Source organism: Camelus dromedarius, chromosome 25 (assembly GCF_036321535.1).
Source record: "Camelus dromedarius isolate mCamDro1 chromosome 25, mCamDro1.pat, whole genome shotgun sequence".
Lineage (NCBI taxonomy): Eukaryota > Metazoa > Chordata > Mammalia > Artiodactyla > Camelidae > Camelus > Camelus dromedarius.
The window spans coordinates 2224866-2246198 of record NC_087460.1 but is presented as its reverse complement, the minus strand read 5'-3'; the positions used below and the strand labels follow the sequence as shown (position 1 = coordinate 2246198).

Here is a 21333-nt window from a genome sequence, read left to right as displayed (position 1 = left end):
TGGGTGCACTCACAGGAGGAGCCACGTGGCCCAGCACTGAGGTCAGGTGGGCTTCGCTTCAGCTGTGGTCCCATCACCTGTGAGCTGCGTGACTTGGACCAGTTTCCCCCCAAACCTCTGTTCCTCGTGTGAAAAGGGAGAGGAGGGTGCCACCTACCTCAGGGCCCTCTTAGAGATGAAGTTCTGATCTAAAGAGAATGTGGTATTTCTGTGGCTCCTACGTGAACCCGTCTGGACAGCCCGTTTGCCCCAGGTGGCGTCTCGTTGGGCCTGCACCGTCCCCTCCGTGTAGCTGTCTTTTGTCTTTTTTCCAGGCAGCCTCAGTCAGAGCAGCCTCAAATTCTTGCTCCTGAACCCAGCCATGCATTTCGCCCAGGTGGTGAAGGAGTGCCGGGCAGTGGTCATTGCGGGGGGCACCATGCAGCCGGTAAGGACATGGCCCAGCTTCGTGCCCCAGGTGTGGGATGGGGACAGGGGCGGGAAGGATGCTTCAGGTCCCACAACCAGAAAGGGGTTGGTTTGCGCCGGCCAAGCAGTAACCACCAGGTGGCGCTGCTGTACTGTCTTGCTGCCGGGGCCTTTCCACCTGCCTGGGGGCCCTGGGGTCCAGGGGTGGGGAGGGGTGGGCACTGCCGCTGCTCTGGTGTTTCTGGGGGGCTACACACCGTCTCTGCAGCTAGGTTACCCCTTGAGTGTATCTTAGGACAGGATTTACGGCTCTTCACCCCTCCTGACCCGTCAGTGTTTCCTAGCCTGTTGGAATCACCTCTGTAGCTGTGAGTTTTTCCACTTTTCTGGTGTGTAGACAGATTTTTATTCACTTGTGTATTAAAATCATTTATAGTTGTTGTTTTTGATGCTCAGAGGCCTCAGACTTGGCCTATGGGAGCCCCTCATGCTGCTCTGGTCCCTTTGACACTACCCTGCTCTCAGCACAAAAAAAGTCCCAGGCTCACCTTGCCCCAGGCCTGGAGTCATTCATTTCTCCAGGGTGCCCCGGATGGGGTTAGGACTTAGCCCAACATCCGGGAGCTGGGGACGTTCACAGTGCTCCCGGGACGCCACCATTCATAGGCTGTTTCAGTGGACAGGCCTAGGAAATAGTTCTCGGAAATCATGAATTCACAGTGCTATTTCTATATGAAAATCAGTCATTTCAGGTGACCTTCCACGGTATCTCTCAAGCTGCAGTTTGGTTTCTTATTACATTAACATACTACTTACTTGCTCTAGCCCACATACACCTAAAACAGTTTCGGGGTTATACCAGTATTCAAACCAACTGCTGACTGAATTTGCTTACGTGCATTTATGTTTTGCCCTTAAAACACACCAAGGACCTGTAGTCACTCAAGCCTTTCTGTGTGGATGTGTCCTGAGTCTGACAGGTAGCTAGGCTTTGTTTCAGTTTTACAGTTTGCCTTTTTACTTTCCTAATTAGTTTTAGAAATAGGTCACCATCTGTATGGGTCAAAAGTGTGACAGGACATTCAGGGGCCTCCCTTGCACCCCTCTCTGGCCTATTCCCCATTCCCACAGGTAACCATTTTTATTAGCTGCCAGTCTCTCCTGCCAGTGTTCTGCTGTATTTTCTTTTTTTTTTTTTGCAAAGATAAGCAAATATGGTTTCTTTTTCCTTTCCTTGTTTACTTCCATCCAAGGTAGCGTAATCAGCTTTGACTTACAGGTGTGTTCTGGCCACCATGCCTTCTCAGTCCACAGGGTTGTCTGTGTCCCTTTTGCTGGCTGCGTGGTTCTCCACGGGGTGGGTGCAGGACAGCTTGCTCAGCCAGCCCCTCTTGGAACGCAGACTGTTACAAATCACTTCCAGAACCATCCTCGTGCAGACGATACTTGATTTGTGGAGCTGTAATTCAGGGAGGGGGTTGTAGGTTAAACAGTTAAAATATGTCTCATTTGTTAAACGTTGTCAGATCCCCTCCCACAGGAGCTGTACTGTTTCGTAACCCACCAGCAACCTGTAAGAATGCCTGTTTCTCCACAGGCTGGTCAAACTTTGGAACTTTTGCCAGTTTGGTAGGTGAAAACCCTGGAGCGCTTTAAAAATACGAAAGCATATACGTCTTCCCACTAGAGATTCTCATTCAGTAGTTTGTGCTGGGGCCTGATCATCATTTTTTAAAAAGTCTAAGTGGTGATTCTGTTGCACAGCCTGCGCTGAGAACCTCTGTGTTCCCAGAGGCGGTTCCCGTGGGCGGTTTAGAGGCTGCCAACACTGGGTATTATTTTTTTTCTTTCAGCTAATTTGTCACGAGCCTTTCCTTTTACCTCTTTTTTCTGTTCTCGAGTCCTTGCCACCTCCCAGGCCAGACTTCATCTTCCCTGCCCTGTGCCTGGTCCCTGGGAGATGACAGCTGCCCTTGTGGCCTGCAGGTGTCCGACTTCCGGGAGCAGCTGCTGGCATGTGCCGGGGTGGAGGCTGAGCGAGTGGTGGAGTTCTCCTGTGGTGAGGACCCGTGCCCAGAGCGGGGGCCGCACTTGGCATCATGGCCTCTTGTCATGGTTCAGCCACAGGCCATCATCAGGCCCGGGGCTGAGGCCACAAGGGGGAGACACGTCCTCTGCCAGCTTCCCGTCGCCAGGCTCTCGTGCTTGTCCCCTGCCCCACCTGTACGGAGAGGCCTGAGCATCGCCCACTGGGTCCTCTGGAAATGGGCAGAGGGTGGGTGCTATGAATGGCTGTTGCTGGTCTGAAGGGTGGGGGCGCTCCTTCTGGACTCCAGCCCCACTGGGTCTCGCCAGGTCACGTGATCCCTCCAGACAACATCCTGCCCCTCGTCGTCTGCAGCGGGCCCTCCAGCCAGCAGCTGGACTTCACGTACCAGAAGAGAGAGCTACCTCACATGGTTGGTACCAGCCGTCTGGCCTTAATGCTGCTTTTGCCAGGGCAGGAGACAGACTGGGGCTGAGGGCAGGCACTCTGGCCACTCCTGGGCCTTCAGGCACTGGGGGAGTTGACACCAAGGTCTCCCATCACCGCTAGCACTGGACAGACCATATTCGGATATTACTGAGGTCGGAGCCGCCCCCTCGCTCACCCCTCCAGCTGCTCCGTGAGCTTCCTTCAGGGTAAAGCTCCTGGGAAGGTGTCTTCTCACCGTTCGGCTCCATCGGCTCCCGCCTGGCAGGGATGCAGGCACTGGGGGCACGACTCTAGTGGCGCCCCTGGCGTTCTCAGTGCCAGATTTGTCACAGATGGTGCTTCATCCCCGATTGCCCATGGGGACGTTTGGAGCTGGAGGAGGACAGACTCAGCGGCATCTCCTTAGTGGGTTTAGCTCTGGTGTGTGAGCACAGTGGCATGTCAGAGACACTGCCAGGAGGGGGTACACTCCACCCTGGGAAAGCCACTTGGCTGTGGTCCCCTTCCCTGACCGCAGTCACCCATGGGTCCCTCTACTTGGTCTGGAGCTGTTTAGGAGTGGGGCCTTGGCAGTGGCTCCATGGAGGGCTCCTTGTCTCCCACAGATGGATGAGACGGGACGCATTCTCTGTAACCTGTGCAACGTGGTCCCGGGAGGGGTGGTCTGTTTCTTCCCCTCCTATGAGTACCAGCGCCAGGTCCACGCCCACTGGGACAAGAGTGGCCTGCTGGCCCGCCTGGCTGTCAGGAAAAGGGTGAGCGAGTCTTCAGCTGGACCTCCCACTCGTGAGGGCAGTGGTACCGAGTTCTTCTGGGGTGTCATGTGCACATCGAACCTGTTGGGGGGCTTCTGTGAGTCCTTGCCCACCACTTCTGATCCCTGATAACCCTCCAGAGGAACTCCCCAAAGCTGCTGACTCCATGGGCGTCCCCAGTCTGGCAGACGTATGGCCAAGAGCAGACCCAAGACCCAGGCACTCTGAAACCCTTTCCTGGGAGACATTATCTGTTCACCTTCAGATATTTCAGGAGCCCAAGAGAGCAAACCAGGTGGAGCAGGTGCTGATGGAGTATTCCAGGTGCATTAAGGTGAGAGGTGCAACTCCGAGGCCTTGGGTCCAGAGAGCACGTGGGGTTGGCAGCTGAAGATGTTTGGGGCGGCACCCGCGCTCTGGCTCTGCAACTCTGGGGCTGTTTCCTGCAGCACTGCAGCCAGGCGGGGGGCACGGTGACGGGGGCCCTGCTGCTGTCTGTGGTTGGAGGGAAGATGAGTGAAGGCATCAACTTCTCTGACAACCTTGGCCGGTGAGTAGGGGGCTTCTCATCTCCCGGGGCTCTGGTGCCACCCACCCCTTGCTCCAGGCAGCTGCAGCCTCTGCCTTCTGAGTCTGTGTCTGCGCTGACCGCTCAGGTCAGTCATCTGCATGGGGCACTGATTTGACAGCCCTGGATCTGGCCCTTTGGGGCCAGGTAGAAAATTAGGCAGACCCTGACTTTATCAGGACTCAATTCTTGGTCTAGACTGGATGTCTTAGCTGAGAAAACCCTCTCCAGGTGGTAGGGATGAGGGGAGAGGCTGAGGGAGGTTGAGGTGTGGGTGAGGACCGCCCACACACCATGGCTCACCTGTGCCTCCGCCCCAGGTGTGTGGTCATGGTGGGCATGCCCTACCCCAACATCAGGTCTCCAGAGCTGCAGGAGAAGATGGCCTACCTGGACCAGACCCTCGTGAGTACCCCCAGGGCGCCAGAGGACGAGGAGAGGGCGCCCACAGCTGCGGCTCCCCGCTGCCCCTTGCCGGGAGCCGCTGTTGCCAGCGTGCTCCAGAGGAGGGGACACACCTCCACGCCCTCTTGAGCTGCTCCCTGCCGCCACCTGTTTTACTGGCTGCTGGCACTGTGCCCAGGAGGCCCCGGGTCTCGCTCTGAAGCCTGGCCGTGTCACTGTCACAGGAAACACTAGCAGGAGGCAGGAAACAACTCTGATGGCTGTCCCCTTTGCCCTTCCCAGCCCAGAGCCCCAGGCCAGGCACCCCCCGGGAAGGCGCTGGTGGAGAATCTGTGTATGAAGGCCGTCAACCAGTCCATCGGTGAGCTGGGGCTGTTCCTGGCTGGTGAGATGGAGAGTCGGGCCTGGATGGTTGGAGAGTGAGGTGACAGGAAAGAGGGGTTTACCTGCCACCTCCAACCCAAGGGCTGAGCAAAGGGAGGAGACCCAGTAGAAACACACGTGGGGGAGGCAGGTTTAACTCAGCCCCAGCCTCTGTTCCCGCCCAGGCCGGGCCATCAGGCACCAGAAGGACTTTGCCAGCATAGTGCTCCTGGACCACCGGTACGCCCGCCCACCTGTCCTGGCAAAGCTGCCGGCCTGGATCCGCGACCGCGTGCAAGTCAAAGCCACCTTTGGCCCCGCCTTTGCTGCTTTGCGGACGGTTAGTCCTGCCTTTCTCTTTCCCCGAGAACCGCCCACACCCCAAGCTGGCGTCTCACTGTCCTCCCCTCTCCCCAGTTCCATCGTGAGAAGTCTGGCCCTTCTGTCAGCCTGCCCACTTGAGATGGTGTCCGTCTGAGGCCTGGTCTGCAGGCATCCTGCCTAAGAAGGTGAAAGCCAACAAGAGGAAGTGAGGCTGATCCTGCGGAAACAGCGGGCCCGGCCCACAGCCCGGCACTGCCCTCCCTGGGCCTGTCCCACAGCCCGGTACTGCCCTCCCGGGCCCCGGGTCTGTCCCGCCTCGGCGTGGCCCAGCGTCCAGCTAGCTGCGCGGAATCCCGGCCGGCCTTTGTGACAGCTGCAGAGGCTGCAGCATCCCAGCCCTTGTTTCTCAGTGTCACCTTCTTAGAGGGGACACGGAGCAGGCCCTTCCTGTCTCTTCCTTTCTCACTAAAATTAGCTGCTCTCAACCCTTCACCCCCTCCTGGAGATGAAGAACGTCCCCCTTCTGCACCCTCTCCTGGTCACCTCAGCCACCCTCCTCCCCCAAGTCGTTAGGACCTGCCCGCTCCCGGCCCGCCAGCTCCCTGGCATGGCTCCAGGTCCTCCAAGCCAGCGGTACCCCCCCTCCCTCTCAGCCGCTTGAGCGGCTCCGAGACACCTCCCCCGCTGACATCAGCAATTACACCGAGGGCCCTTAGGCCTCAGCAAGGCTATTTTTAGAGAACCCGAGTCTGTCACTAAGATGTGTTTTCCTGGGTGCAGATACCCCTCCTCCGTCTGCCCTTGCTGACTGCACCGCTCTCCCCAGCTAGTCCCCCCAGCTGAGAGCAGCAGGGAGCGGGACAGGCCGCAGCGGAGGGGCGAGGGGCGTCTGTGTTCCGCACGGTAGGGTTTCTTGGTTAAAGGCACACTGCTGGCTTACACCCAGTTCCTGCATCATCTGTCTTTATTGACTCGAGCTGCTTTCCCTCCAGCTCTCTCTGGGGCGGGGCAGGGCACAGAGAGTAACAGTACCCCCTTTTTCGGCCTTAGAAGGCAGCCTCCCTGCTCCCTGAAGGAGGTCCGGGCAACAGAGCAGGACAGCCCTCCACAACCCTGTCCCTCCAAGGGGCCCGTCTGGCTGTCCCGTGGTTCGGGAGAAGAAGGGGAAGGCGAGCCCCTAGGACTCCCAGTCATCCTCATCCTCCTCTCCCGGGGGCTGCTGTGGGGGCGGCAGAGGTGGGATGGAGTCTGACATTCGGGCAAAGGCTCCTCCCGGCCCCTCGCTGGCCCCTGGCCCAGGTCCTTTCCCGGAGATACCTGGGAGGGCAGAGGTGGGGAGTGAGGGGCTGGTGTGGGGCACCAGCCCACCCAGCCCCTGCAGACGTCCCTCCTACCTTTGCGCCTCATGGCCAGCTTGTTGAAGAGATCGGACATCAGGTCCCCACCTTGGCTGGTGGCTCTCACTGCAACAGGAAAGCCAGGGGGAGATGACAGGGCTGAGGTGGACCAGGGGCAGCCTGTGTAACACCCTCAGGTTCAGGCGCTTCATCCTCCATTCTGTCAACACACCGGCCCGTCCACGGCCACTGGGTCACCACAGATCTTGGGGCTTTGGTCTCAGCACTAATAAGAAACAGCTGAACTCTTGAAGACAAGGGGCACAGAGGAGCAGCCCCACTGGCTGGACAAAGCATTCAGCCCAGAGGGATCAGGCAGTTTGCCTGGGGTCACAGCGCAAAGCCCAGAAGCAGAGCTGGGGCTCAGACTCGGGACTGGACGCCCAGGCGGTGCTGTGCTAGGCCCAGATGTGGCATCTATGCCAGCGCTGGGGATTCACAGCTGATGTAATTCAGAGCCCCAAGAGGCTCAGAGAAGCAGGACTGAGCCAGGTGTCCCTCGAAAAATACCCCAGGTCCTTGACCATTTCCTCGGACAACCAGCGGAGTCTAGTAAGAGGGCTCTCGTTTGAGCTGGGCTGAGGGAGGAAAGTCCACCAAGCAGATGCCAAGCCAGGGAGGAGCAGAGGGGCGGGCCGCTGGGGACAGGGGGTGCCCCACCTTGCTCCTGCTCCTTCTGCTTCTTCTTCTCCAGCTTGCGCTCCTTGACGCTGCGCAGCTTGGCCTTGCCGATGCCGCCGGCCTGGCGGATGGACTCCAGCAGAGTGGCCCGGCCACTGGAGGGGTCAACCACTTCCTTGGGCGCTCCCTGGACTGGGGCCAGGGTGGGAAGGGGTGAGGAAGAAAGGCTGCTCAGACGGGGCCGGGCTGTGGGCTGGCCCAGCCTAAGGTTCCGGGGAGGAGGCAGCAGGCGAAGCGGCGCCTCGGGAGACAGGAGACCGTCCCGGGTCTGGATGCCCAGAAAGCCACATGTCCAGCAGCCCAGCCCCACCAACCCCACCCGTTCTTGGTGCCACGCTATTCCGGTGGACCCAGAGAATTACCCACGTGCTGGCTGACTGAACCTGACACGGGCCAACAAGGGATTTTTGTGCCACTTCTGGGAGCTGGAGATGGCCTGGGAGACATACTAGTAAAACCAAGTCTGAGTTTGAGAGACACGGATACTGTGTTGCTGTAGTTTTCTGTTTTTCTTGGTAACCCCTTTTCCCACCGGTTTAAGTGGGAACCGGGCACCCAGGCTCCCTCTTCCCTGGAGCTTAGAATTCCAGGGTGCCACATGGTTTGAAACCACTATTTCATGAACCCAGTGGAACAAGATTTTGAAATAAGAACTATTCTGAAAATCTAAAATTTATGACCACTTAACCAACCTACAGAAAGTCCTTTAGGGATCCAGAAATTAAGAGGTGTCCTCAAAGAGCAAAATTCCCACAGGCCCCACACCCCGGTACTGCTTGTACCTGAAGGAGACAGGCCGCTGCTGTCTTCCTCCCTGGTGGCTTGCCCCGGAGGGGCCGCGGTCTGCGGTGGGGGTGGAGGTGGGGGAGCGCTGACCAGCACTGCCGGAGCCGGGGGAGGGGGCGGCGGCGGCGGCGGCGGTGGAGGCGCTGCGAGCACCCCATCTTCTAGGTCTGAGACAGGAGTGTGAAAAGGTGTGACGTGCCCGGGAGAAAAGTGGCTGAGCGGGTTGGGGGGAGGGGGGCTCCCACCCAACTCTGTTCCCAGCTCTCAGCTCACCTGGCTTGAAAGGCTGGGCTACCTCTGTGTGGAATGCGGGCAGCTCTGGAATGGGCCCAGGGGCCGACGGGGCGATGCCGGGGCCGAGGTCCGCACTGTACATGAGGTCGTCAGCTACGCCCGGCAAGTCGGGCAGGTAGGACGGCACGTCGATCTCAGGCACCTGGCCCAAGTCGGGCACGTAGAAGTAGTTCTCTGGGACCTGTGGGGTGGGGGGATGTCGGGGGCTGTGCAGGAATGGGCTCTACAGTTCGTCCTTGGGTGGCCAGTGACTCATACGTCCTCACGCACAGCTGGCTGGGGTAAGGGGCTCACCAGGCCCCTGGACTGGACTTGCCTCCCCCCAGCCCACGTGTGCTTGCACTCCACCTGCTGCTCCAGCTGCTCTCTCTTGCTGATGGACAAAGGAGCATCGAACAGCTTCTCCTCCGTCTCAGTCCCCAGCATCACATGGGTCTTTGTTACGGCGCCAGCCAGCGGGTCCAGGAAGACGTACTTTTTGTACCTACGGAGTCGGGTAGAGGTCAGGCGATCCAGCGTCTGCTCTAGACCCAGTCTGGACCACGCTTCCCACTTCACTGGGGCCACAATTCATTTGTACTGTGGCCTCCCAGGCAAAACCAACGGGTCAGGGGCCTCCTGGCTCCCTGGCAGCAGACTTCTGCTGCACCTGAGCCTGGTGCCCCTGGGTCGCCCACCAAGCCAGGCCAGCCTCCACCCAGCCCTCCACAGCCCCCTACCGCGGCCATACAGGTTTTCGGTGGTGTTGAAGAGCAGCAAGGAGCTGACGGAGCTAATGTTGCTAGGAAGACCCCCCAGCCCCTCCTCGGCCTCGTCCTCAGGCTCCGGCTTGGTGCTCACACACACAGGGAAGTATTTCAGCTTCTCCTGGGGGTGGGGGTTAGGGGAAGTGACGGTGATGGCGTCTGCCCAAAGGGCCTCTGCCCCATTGCAGTCAGAATCCTCTTGGGAGACAGAACTCAATGAGGCCCTCAGTTCCCCCCCAACGTCCAGGGCCGCCTCTGTTCACCCCCAGACCTGCAGGGCCCGCTCGTCCAGGGGGCGGGGCTTGCTCTGGATCCTGCGGCGGGGCCGCGTCTGCAGGCCAGGGTCCCGGGCACCCGTGAAGATGGAGCCGTACTCCTGCAGGCGCTCCGGGGCGGGGTACTTGGCACTGGAGAACACCTGTGGACATGGAGTCTGACCTCACTTCTGTAGGGGCCAGAGGTGCTCCAGAGAGCCTAGGTTGGGGCTGGGGGTATTCTGGGCAGCAGGTGTGGCTGGAGCGGCGGCAGGACCTGGCTGCCTCGGGGCACGGGGAGAGGGCAGGGAATGGGGCTTCTCGGACTGCCCACCAGCCACAGGGACGGGGACGCATGGGCTACCTTGATGGCCTTCTTGCTGCCCTTGATCTTCTCAATCTTGGCCTGGGCCAGGGAGACCCTTTCCCCAATGGTCTGCAGCTGCCTCCGGCTGAGTTCTACTCGCTGGGAGATCCTGACACCAAGAAAAGAAAATCACAGGGCTGGAGGCTGCTCCCCAAGTCCCGGCAGCCCTGCACCCCTCCTGCTTCTAACGGCAAACTTGTGAAGCTGGGGCTCAGGGAGGAGCTCCTAAAATAGTGACATCTGTGTGTCTGGGCCAATCTGGGAGCTTCCCAGGGACCTCGAGCAGGGCCACCGATCTGAAGGGTCAAGGAATGGCTGTGTAAGTTCCCTGGCGCTCTGGGCAGGGGTAGGCAATCATCCTGGCCCCAGGCTGCCAGCTGCACGTGCCATCTGAGGGGACATGGTTCCTGCCTGAGTTCACAGCACCATCACAACTTACACAGAGGAAACCAGAGCTCAGCGAGGCTGAGTGACAGGCAAGGCGGGGCCTAAATTCAAGTTTGGAACCGTCCACGAGAACTGCCCAACACAGGGTAAGCGGTTTTGGGTAAATCAAAGTCCTCACCACAGTTCTCACGGTTGTGGTCGGGCTGCCCACCGGCTGCCACTGCCCCCCCCCAGCCCCAGGACCGTGGGCTCCAGCCACACAGCGCCCTGCTATTGCCTGAACAGGCCGAACGCCATCCTGTCATGTGGCCTTCACTGTCCCTCCAGATGCGCTCACGGCAGGTCCCTCCCTTCACTGAGCCCCTCCTCGCCAGAGCCTTCCCGAGCACGGAATCTGAAACTGCCCGTCCCTCTCCAACCCCCAGCCGGCTCTGCGGTCACGCAGCCACTCCTGGGCCAAGGGCTCTGCTCCCTGCCGCAGCCCCAGCGCCGGGACGGCCCGGCACTGGCACAGCTCCCTCTGCCGTTACTGGACGTCCATGTAACACCGCGTGCCTAAGGGTGAACACACACCAGCCTCACTCGTGCCCACGTCACTCAGCAATATGAGGTTCTTCTCACGGCACAGGGATTCTGGCCCACACCGCCAGGGCGCCCTCCTACCTCCAGGAACACCAGCCCCTGCCATGGCCAGCGTGTTCCACGTCCAGAGTGGTGACATCCACTGGGCAGGAGTGAGCACACGATGAGGCACGTGAAGCAAGGCAGAGCTGCAAGCTCAGCTCCCCAGAACAGCAGGAGGACATGGCGGGTGGACGGCAGAGGGGCCCCCGCTGTCTCCAGGGTCAGAGACGACACAGCCAGGGAACTCCAGGGTTTCTTTAAAGGCTGAAGTGAGCAGTCAAGACTTGCCCAACCTTCTTAAACCATCCCCACCAACTCTAGGAGGTTCTGCCCTCAGAGAACCCACCAGATCAGCCAGGTTCACAGCCCAGGGGTCTCCATCCCCAAGAGTCTCCCAGATGACTCCCGGCTCCTCGTGTGCAGAGGCTCGGGGACACAAGGGCTGGGCTAGGAGCAGGCACCCAGACCAGCTTAGTTTTCCTTGACTTGCTGATCTGAGTGGGGCAGCGACGCAAACAGAGAACAAGAGGCACAGTTTCCTTCCAGGAGAGACGCGGAGCCAGTGACTAGCACGAGTGCGGTCTCTCCAGCAGGGAGGAGGGCCTCCTCACCGGGAGCGGGTCCTCGCACACAAGCTACTTCCTCAGGTGCCCAGATCAGCCACACGCCGCCCGGTGCTCACGTGACCTCACGGTTATGAAACCCCTGCGTTCGAAGTTGGCATGGAGGGTGGGAGGGACGTCCGACCCGGAGACGGACAAAGTCGGCTGTCTGGGTCTTCCATCTGACTTCTCACAGTTGTAGGCATCAAGCTTAATAATGAACCCAGCCCGTTTCCGGGATGGATTATTAAATAGGGGGTCCCGAGCACTTTGAAATGGAAGAGGCGGCTCCCCGGGCCAGCACTGTTCTGAACGCACAGCATCTCTTTTTTGGCAGGGTTATTCGACGGGAGCACAGGGGAGGGCCTTACACACAGTGCCGCTTGAGTCAGCAAGGGTTCTGACGGCTTCCCACAAAAGCCCGCAGACAAGAGGAGCCGCGGGGCTGGAGGGAGCACATGCAGGAAAACCAGAGCCAGACGAACAACAGCCCCCATAAAGCACGCTGTAGAGTGGGCTGACCTCAGCCTTGCACGGAGGTCTCCTGCTGCAGGGCCCTGCGCAGCTCATCCAACGCCTGATTAGTAAGGTGGGGTATCAAATGGGGGGGGGGGCAAAAATGCCTGCACTGTGGACTCAAGACTCACATGGTCTTGAAAGACCAGAAGAACAGAGAAGACGGAACTGCAGAGGATGACTGTGAAGGTGAAGCCCAGTACTGAGGTTTAAAGAGCCAAGTGCACACTCACAGAGCGCGGAGTTCCAGCAGCAGTGCGGGTGAGAGAGGACCTGGAGGCTTGGGTCACCTGCCTAAAAGCGCGGTGAGCAGCTTGGAAAGGAAATGAGGCCTTGGAACACACAGCTCCTTGTCCCTCTCCCGCTTTCTTTTCTTTCAATAAACAAGGAGCTCCCCTAGCGACACCAGAGAGCAGAGAGACCCGGACTGATGAGCTGATCTACGCCCGGCACCCACCTCATCCACAGCTGCATCCCCTTCAAACTGGTCCCATGTTCTAAGAGGGCGCTGACTTCCCTTCTAGACTATGGGGCCTGTCTGCTTCACGGCTGCATCTCTAGCACCTGGGACAGAGCCTGACATGAGACAAATATCTACTGAATAAAAAGTGACAAGTTAATGAGGAGGGGGATGAGTGAGGAACTCGAGTCATACAAGATAACTGGGGGGTGTTTTGGCTAAAGATGAGATGACTTGGAGAATATGATAATTCCCTTCAAATATCAGAAAGATCACAAGTGCTGTCAGGTGGAAAAGCAATTAGACTTATTGTGTGTCACCCACGGGAGCGGTGGGAGGAGTTACGAGGAAGACGTCAGTTCTGCACATGGAGAACTTTCTAGTCAACAGCTGCACAGCTCTGCAAGGAACCAGATTCCAGCTGGATGCCCACCTGTCAGGGATGCTTCGAGGGGGTTCCTGTGTGGGTCAGGGGAGCGGAAGACATGGTTTTCAGGGCTCTTTTCTTATCCAAGAACCTGTAAGACTAAGTAATGGCCTGCGTGTTGACAAAGCCCCCAGGTAGCCCACACTCAGACCAAGGATGAGGAAGAGGTTTCAGCTCATGTGTCATCACCCCTGGCACTGACAGTCCGGAAGGCAGTGTCAGGAAAGACCGCTGGGCCGCGTGGGGGCTGGGACCAAGAGCTATGAGGCAGGGGATGGTGGCAAGAGGGTAACTTGTTTGTGGGTCCTGATCTGGACACCCCAGCTTGGTGGCTGGCTTCAAGGCAGGTCAGCTTCCAGGCTCATCACTGGAGCCAAGTCTCCACAGCACGTCTCCGGGACACCAGCAGGGAAGGAACTGGCTCAGCCAGTCTGCTCAGAGCCCAGGACAGAGACGCATCACTAACACATACCTGCCCTAAGGAGATTCCGTCCATCAGGGAAATAAATAACTAAAGTGTCCCATAGACCTGGGGACAGCAGCAGTGTGGCCTTGGGCAAGTCTAACCGGTCTATGTCTCATTTTCTTCAGCTGAAAACAGGAATAGGAACCTCTACTTCATGGAGCTGCTGTAAAGGTCAAGGGAGCAAATGTATGTCTCATGCACCGAGAACCGACATAGTGTAAGAACTTGGTCAACACTTGCCTTGACCACCCACGGACTGGGCAGTGCTGAGCAGACGTGGAGGAGAAACTTCCACTCTGCCAGGGAGCACCACGAGGGCAGAGTGCAGAGGGCTCCTCTGGCTGAGGCCTGGGGTGCCTGGCGGTCAAGGTGAAGGAGGTACACTCTTCTCCCGGGGCGGGGAGGGTGGTGGCCAGGACAGTGCCTGGGCTCCCTGTCCCACCACCTCCAAAGCTGACTCCATTACCTTCTGGGAAGATTTCCTACGAAGCCAGACAGGCCCATGGCCCCTGCAGGGTGGTGCACCCTCCAATCCTCACCCCAGGCAGCTGCTTGGGGTGTTAGGGGACACCCCTCCTGCCCTCAACTGCTGCTGCTCCTCCCCTCACCGGCCCTGCCCCCTCACCCGGTCCCCTGAACAGCTCCTGCCTTCCCCTTTATCTTCTCCACTCACGGGGTAATTAAGGATGATCTGCTAATTATGCAGGCAGCTGACTGAGGCTCCCAACCTTGGGAGACACCAGGTGCCAATCAGCAGGGAGAGAGGGGAAGAGGAGGAATGGAGAGGAAGGAAGAAGTGAGGAAAAGCGGGGAGTATGGGGAGGTGAGAAGGGAGGATGGGGAGGAGAGGGGAGAGGAAGAAAGAGGAAGAAAGAAGACAGAAGGAGTGGTCAGGCTAGGGGGCGGGGACGGGCAAGTGGCGGCACCCCCATCCACAGTCTGGCCGCCCCTGCAGCCCTCTGCCCGTCATCTAAGTCATGTGGAGCAGGCGGTGTCTCTGGGGCCAGCAGGCAGGTGAGGGCAGGAGGTCTGCGAGGCAGGAGGAGAAGCCAGGGAGGCGCCGCGAGGTACTTGTCATTCCCTATGTCTCCGCGGGCTCCGGGCTCCACTGCAGCAGAGCAGGAGGAAGGACCTGGCCTGGAATGCTAATTTTCAATGAGCTCACCTGCCTGCAGCAGGGGACACAGGCTTCAGTGGGGCCGAGGGGCCGGGTCTGGGCCTGAAATGGGGGGAGCAGGGGGGCAGGGGAGACAGAAAGCAGCTCTTCACCCACCTGTCTCCCCTCTGCAACAGTATGTTCAAAGGGAGAGATTCCAAGCTGGGTTCACATCCCCACCGCAAAGCCATAAAAAATGAAAAGCCCATAAAAACAGAAAAGCCTGTGCCTGTGGACCCGGTGTCAGCCTTGCCTGCTGCCCCCACTCCTCCCTTCCCTTCATCCTCGCTCCCAATCTGTCACCATGTCCTGTCCTTATTCCCTTTGAAACACCTCTCTCTCATCCGCCCTCCCTGCCTGCAGCTCCTGGCCACAGGCTCCCCCTTCTTGTCCACTATGACACTGCCTGAACCTTCCCAACACTCTCCTGTCCCATCATCTCTGGCTCAAGAACCTATGAAGCTCCCAAAACCCTGAGCTCGAGCCCAAAGCCCTGTCCAGTTGGGAGAAGCCCCCACGGGCCCCAACTCTCCCCTCACACACATCCTCCCACCCACTCCTTTTGCTGGGGATGTCCCAGTGCTGTGGGACACACAGAAACAGGAGGGGCTCCCAAGGGCACCCGATGTCGGGGCAGAGGGGGGAGCAAGGCCACAAACGTGGAGAGCTGACTTTCACACCCCATTGTGCAGTGAAGGTGCTGATGTACAGGTCAGGCTCCCGTCTGTGCTCAGGCTCCCGTCTGTGCTCCCCGCAGACCCCTGCAGCCCTCCAGTCAGGCCTCAAGCCTCTGGCACCCATCTCTAGGCCCCAACGCATTCCTCGCCCTGCTGCGTATGAGTAAGAGCTCCAGGCCGACCAGTTACCCTGCAAGAACAAGGCCTATCTGGGAATGGGGCCAACCCAGCAGCAGTAAGCAGAGGCAGGATGCAGCGACACCAAGCCCCGACCACGTCATTTAGCCCTGCAGTGCCAGAGCCTGCCCTATGGATTGGTTACCCTTGCTTACGCTGGCCTGGGGAGTGGGACTGATAGATGTGCTGCCAGTGCTCACTTACTTCTCTCTCATCCAGGTCCCCAGGAGCCCACCCAGTTCATGCCGTGCAATTCAGAACCAGCCCCGACTGCTGCTTTCCCACCCTAGACGATGACGTCCCTGAGGACAGGAGCCACATGCTACACACTATTAGTACCCCTTGGTCCCGAATGCTAGGCACGTGGTAGGAAGTCAACGGGGATCTGGAACCTGGCTATAAGGGGAGCCTGGATGCAGGCACCAGGCTACTGGAAGCATCCTATCGTCCCTGGGCCAAGCCAAGCCCATGTTCAACTAACTCATCACTCCCTGCCCGGGAGATGGCCTTCCTGCCCTCTGCTCATCCCATCCAGGGACAGAGGGACATGAAAATGTCTACAGGTCCCAAACACCAGGAGGGGAAAGGAAAGTATGCTAAAAATCCAACGCTCCCTTTCTTTAGAAAGGCAGGCACATGGTCACAGTCCTGGTGAGGAAACACAAGGATTTCTGATGGATTGTTTCTGGCATCCGTGTCAATCACGAGGCATGAGGTAACCATAATCTTGGACTAATGGCTCTTAAATGCCTATGTCCTCTTGCTTACATGTTCCTTGGGCTTATCTGGCACAAAAATATGCATTAAAAGGGCACCTAACACTTTCTGTAACTATTTTTTTGGGGGGGTGGGTTAGATTTATTTATTTATTTTTAATGGAGGTGCTGGGGACTGAACCCAGGACCTCGTGCGTGCTAAGCACACGTTCTAGGGCTGAGCTGCACCCTCCCCCATCTTCTGTGACTACGATGGCAGGTTAACGGATGGTCAGAACAGGCAGCGATGAGCAGCGATGATGTCACCAGATAAGAAGAGGGGCTGTTTACTGAGCGCTGACTGCATACAAGGCACTTCGACTCTCGTGCATCTTTCAATTCATTTAATCTTAACAATCATCTTCTGAGGAAGGTACCATCATCATCACTGTTTCATAGATGGGAACTGAGGCTGAGAGAGGTTAAGTAGCTTGCCTGAGGTTACAGGGCAAGCTAACGGGGAAGCCAGACGGGAGCCCAGGCAGTCTGTTCGGGAGTCAACCCCCTCGACCACATCAGGGCACCCCCTCAGTTACATTTACAACCTGGGTAGGCTTGGGGTAGGCAGGGGCATCAGTGGGCAGCTCAGAGACAGAAGAGTCACGAGGATCCAATGTTTGGACCACGTCCCACTGGAGAAAATGACCCCATTTTCTGCCCCTGTCGGGGAAGGCTCCCGGGAAGAGGGGGAGTTCCAGTTGACGGAGGAGGACACTGTGTGCTGCAGCAGTGGGGGAGGGGGGGTCCCTGGTCTGAGGTCCAAGCAGGGGACAGTACGGGAGACTTGACCAGGAGAGGGACCTGAGTCAAGCAGTCAAACACTCCAGCCTGGGGGAGGGGTGGAGTGGGCATCCAGTGAGAAGCAGCTCTAAGCCCATCTCAGGTTACTCATGGCCAAAGAAAGACAGGACCCATACAAAGGACAAAACCGGGGACCTCTGCAAGACACAGCAAACACTGTGCACTCCTGTTCAATGGACACCAAGTGAAAAATCACGACAGCCCAAGGGTTGTGTGGGATCAGCGCTGGTGGTACAAACAGCCCTCACTCCCTGCTCGAAATCATCGATGACCTGAGGCCACCACACCAGCCTCGTGAAGCCCCTCGCTCAAGTCACACAGGCTTCTGACTTTCTGGAACATTCTTCGCTCAACCTACCCACTCACGACAACTCCCACTCACCGTTCAGGTTTTGCCATAAATATTTTTCCTCACACATGCCTTCCCTGACCCTCCAGACCAAAACAGGCCTCCTGTCATCACAGACAGTGGTAATTCCAGAGCCTGGAGCCTCGAGACTTGGGTGTGACCCCTGGCTCTGCCACTCAGACAAGCCTCTTGGCCTTTCTGCCTCAGTTTCCTCATCTAGAAAAAAGGAACAACAGGACTTCCTCAGCTGTCGCTGTGAGGGCTGAATGAGATACACTCAGATCAGTGGAAGCACATGGGTAATGCCCATGCAAATATAGTTATCACAAAAATATTAAAAACAGGTCTTATCACAACGGTAAGTGACATGCAAATGATCACTCAGAGTCTGTCCCTGCTGCTGGAGCACATCCTCTAGGCGGGCAGGGACGCTGCCCTGTTCGTTGCTGTAACTAAGGAGAGCAGCACAGAGCCTTGCACACAAAAAGCGCTGAATAAAAATGTGCTGACTCCAGGAGTAAGTGAAGCGACAGGCTCCCCAGTGGGAGGAAGAGCATGAGCTGGGAGAGCTGTACCACCTCTGGGCCTGTGGATCCACGGGGAACCTGGGACTAAGTGGGACAGGAGGTCGTGAGCTCTTATGAGAAGTTCTAAGCTGGGCACCCAGCTTGGCCCCTTGGGTACAGGGAAGCCAGCTGGGTCCTCCCAGGACCAAGAATCACCAAAAGGGGTGCTCCAAATATGGTGCATGGCCGGGACTGGAGAGACAACTGCCCAGGGCAGGGAGCAGCCCCGATCACATGGGGGTGGTAGCAGCACTCACCTGCTAAAGATGTCTGCGGAGACCTTCTGTAGGTACTGCAGGGCGTCCGCCACCTGCTGGATGGCCTCCTCTCGCCGCAGGTCCGGCTGGATGAGGGGCACTGCATAGGTCTGACCGGCCAACGAATGTTGGGTCCCCGTGGGGGTCATGGTGCCTGGGGGTGGGAACCGAGCATCAGGACTGCCCCCACACTCACCTGCCACAGGACAAGGTGCCGGGAGAAGGGCACCCAGCCCCCCACCCCAATGATCTGCAGAGCTTCAGCACGTGGTGGGTGGCTGGGAGCTCACAGGAGCTGGTGCTCTGTTGATGTTTGTTGGGGGAACGAGGGAGGGAAACTGGTAAGGACCAGAAACTGATGAGAAGCTTTCAGAGGAGATGCAAAACTGACTGGCTGCCAGGCGCCCGGGACCCAGCAAGGCACCCTTTCCCTACCTCATCTCCCTTCAACCTCCCAAGTCTGGATGAACAAGAAACCCTGGCTGCAAAGTGACAAAAAAGGGATGGATTGGGGGTGGGGGGAACTGCCTCTATCAACTGCCAAATGGCACCCAGGTCTGGAAAAGCACAGAAAATGTGGACTCCTGGGTTCTCACTCTGGCCCCCGAGGACCTACGCCTGAAATAGAACAGGCAGTGGCTGTGACTCCAAGTATAAGGGTGTCCAGGCTCTATTCTCCCAGGCCAGAGCTAAGGGGGGGCCAGGAGGAAGGAGGGGCATGTGGTGGCAGGGGACAGGAAGGAAAAACACTCCTTTGAATTGCAAGAGGAGGGCAGAGTCTATTTATACTGGGTTTAATTAACTCTGCTCCCTGGTGCCACCAAAGCAGCAATCACACTGCAGACGGCACTGATTTGATTGGCAAGAGAGGCACCAGGCAGAATATTAAGGCACTGGGCCCCTATAAATAGGCCTAATCACAGCCCCTCGGTAGAAGATGGCAAGGAAGACGTTAATCAGGCTTGGAACTGTGCCCCAGACCTGTTTTATCAGGCACCACGTTGGGGCCCTTAGTTGCAACAGAGGTGTGGGTGGGGCTGGGTAAATGTAGCAGGGAGGGTTTAGGAGGCTTCATTTGGGCTTCGAGTGCTGTGTGACCTGGAGTAAGTTGCTTGCCTTCTCTGAATCTCTGATTCTTTCCATTTCTTATCCTGCAGACTGAGAATAGCACTGCTCTGATAAGTGGTTATTCTCAATGTATCAACCAAAACCCTCCTCAGGCTGCAGCTGACTCCTTTGCTCCCTCTATTGGCTTCTGCCCTTCCTTCTACCCTACTTGTTCTCTCCTACCCTTCCCAGGCCAGCACTTTTCCTGATAAGATGACCTTTCTGCCCTCCAAGCTTTTCTCCAGCAGCGATCTCCTCAGCGTCCTACATCTGAACCTGCCTAGACTCCTCATCAGGGCCCAGGAGTAACTAACTCCTCACCTCCCCACTTCCCTTCCTGCCTATCAAATGACCAAAGTGGAACCGGCTGATCCCAAACCAGCTTAGGAACCTAACCCTCTGGGGCCTCATACTCCTTTCAAATATCCCCACCCACCCCTCTTTGCATTTTCACTGATGCAAATCTGCTGTGCGTCCTCACTTAGTCCTGTACCTCAGTTTTCCCATCTGTAAGATGGAGAGGGAGTAAAAGGTAGAAGGTACTTTCTGTGCCCATCTTGAAATGCATTTCTCGTAGTGAGTCACCACAGTGTGTGTGTGTCTGTGTGTGTGTGTCTGTGTGTGTCTGTGTCTGTGTCTGTGTCTGTGTCTGTCTGTCTTAGCACATCTCCTAAGCCAGGGAGCAGCAGGTCTGTTCAAGAATTAAGAAATTGTGTACAGGTGCTTAGTGGTTTACTCATTCTGCCTGCTAACAAGCGCTGATCAGCTACTAGGTGCCAGCCATGATCACGACAAAGATGAACAGGATGCTATATACGCTGTTAGGACACCCTGGAAAACAAACAGCATGTGGAAGATAAGCGCTCTACCCTAGCCAAGAACCCAGCGCTAGAGGACACTGCGGAAGGAGTGATAAATCCCTTCTGAGGTCAGCGGAGTCAGGAAAAACTCTTAGCAGAAGCTGTACCTCCCTACCAGGCCCAGGGAGAGAGGGCAAGGAGAGCACCCCAGGTAGAAGGGAGAGTTAGACCAAGGTGTGTAGGGGAAGGGCAAGTGGTTTGGGTGGTGGGGACACAACCATTCTTGGGCAAGTAGCAGGAAAAAGAAATGTGAGGCCAGACAGTGAAAAACACTGAATACCATGGCAAGGAGCTTGGACTTGGGCCTGCAAGCCAGGAATGAAATGCTCAGGCCTGTCATACCATACAGCAGGCACTAGCTACATGTGGCTACTCAGCACCTGGAATGGGGCCAGTCCTAACTGAAATGTAGTCTAAGTGTAAAATATACACCGAGCTTCAGACTTAGTAGTAATAAAAAGACTAACATATCTCATTAAAAATTTAAATACTGATTACATGCTGAAATGACCGTATTTCAAATACGGTAGGCTTAAGCAAAATATATTACTAAATTAACTTCACCGTTTCCGTTTAAAGTCACATATGCGGCTAGTACCTCAGAGAATCTGGTAAAAACTGCGGATTCTCCCAGGGAAGTGGACGTACAGCATACCCGTCTCACACAATGAGTTTTATAATTTTGGACGTGCTCGGGACACCCAGCTCGGCTGCAGGCAGCCGGGACCCAAGCACGGTTCCCGCGGTGCGGGGTCAACAAGGGGCCGGGACGGGTGGGGCTGCAAAGGGAGCACCCAGGGCAGCCGGTCCAAGGACCAGGCCGGAGGTGCGCAGGCCCGCGGGGCCCGGCCCTGTCCGCGAACCCGCAGGGCTCCCGGGGCAGCGCCTCCCCGGCAGCGTGAGCGGGCGCAGGCCTGGCGCCGGGGAACCCCGAGCGGGGGGCGCGGGCCTGTATGCCGAGGCCCAGGCCGGCCCCTCCGGGCGGGCAGCCAGTCGGCGGCCGAGGCGGAAGTCAGCGGGCCCGGGCCTCCTCGCTCCGCTCCCCGCCCAGGCGGCGCCTTCCCGAGCCCCTCTTGCCTCCTGGCGTCTCCTTCCGCCCCCTCCGCGTCCCGCCCCCGCCCCGCGCGCCCAGCAGGCCCGCACCCTCACCTGCGCGCCGCCCGCCGGGTACCGGCGCCGCCTGCTCCGCCTCCCGGGCGCTGCGGGCCCCCAGCTCTGGCTCCGCCTCCAGCCGCCAGTTCCGCCCGCCCTGCGTCGGCAGCTCTCAGCCTGGAGCCAGGCGCGCCTCCTCTCCTCAGGGCTGAGCGCGCCGCCCGCCCCTC

The 21333-nt window shown here is 57.9% G+C and overlaps 2 protein-coding genes across 4 annotated transcripts in view; one reads left to right on the top strand and one right to left on the bottom strand.

Moving 5' to 3' along the window:
* The window catches only part of DDX11 (DEAD/H-box helicase 11), a 25478-nt gene extending 17622 nt beyond the window's left edge, over window positions 1-7856 (top strand). The window contains 10 exon segments of the mRNA XM_064478918.1: window positions 315-427; window positions 2395-2467; window positions 2764-2867; window positions 3490-3639; window positions 3905-3973; window positions 4089-4189; window positions 4528-4612; window positions 4895-4973; window positions 5161-5370; window positions 5373-7856. Of these exon segments, the coding sequence (XP_064334988.1) occupies window positions 315-427; window positions 2395-2467; window positions 2764-2867; window positions 3490-3639; window positions 3905-3973; window positions 4089-4189; window positions 4528-4612; window positions 4895-4973; window positions 5161-5370; window positions 5373-5437 (1049 nt within the window). The 3' untranslated portion in view covers window positions 5438-7856.
* WASHC1 (WASH complex subunit 1) lies at window positions 6246-21333 on the bottom strand. Of its 3 annotated transcripts, none has more exons than XM_031444342.2 (11): window positions 21161-21330; window positions 18045-18198; window positions 9822-9933; window positions 9475-9621; window positions 9188-9324; window positions 8806-8941; window positions 8437-8638; window positions 8160-8330; window positions 7357-7509; window positions 6694-6856; window positions 6246-6616 (listed from the first exon to the last, which is right to left on the bottom strand). In XM_031444342.2, the coding sequence occupies exons 2-11, from the start codon at window positions 18191-18193 to the stop codon at window positions 6496-6498; spliced, it is 1491 nt and encodes a 496-aa protein (XP_031300202.1). In that variant the 5' UTR covers window positions 18194-18198; window positions 21161-21330; the 3' UTR covers window positions 6246-6495. The 3 variants fall into 3 exon arrangements, with proteins under 3 accessions (XP_031300202.1, XP_031300204.1, XP_031300205.1); XM_031444344.2 differs by having other exon boundaries at window positions 6694-6762; window positions 21161-21326; XM_031444345.2 differs by lacking the exon at window positions 6246-6616 and having other exon boundaries at window positions 6801-6922; window positions 21161-21333.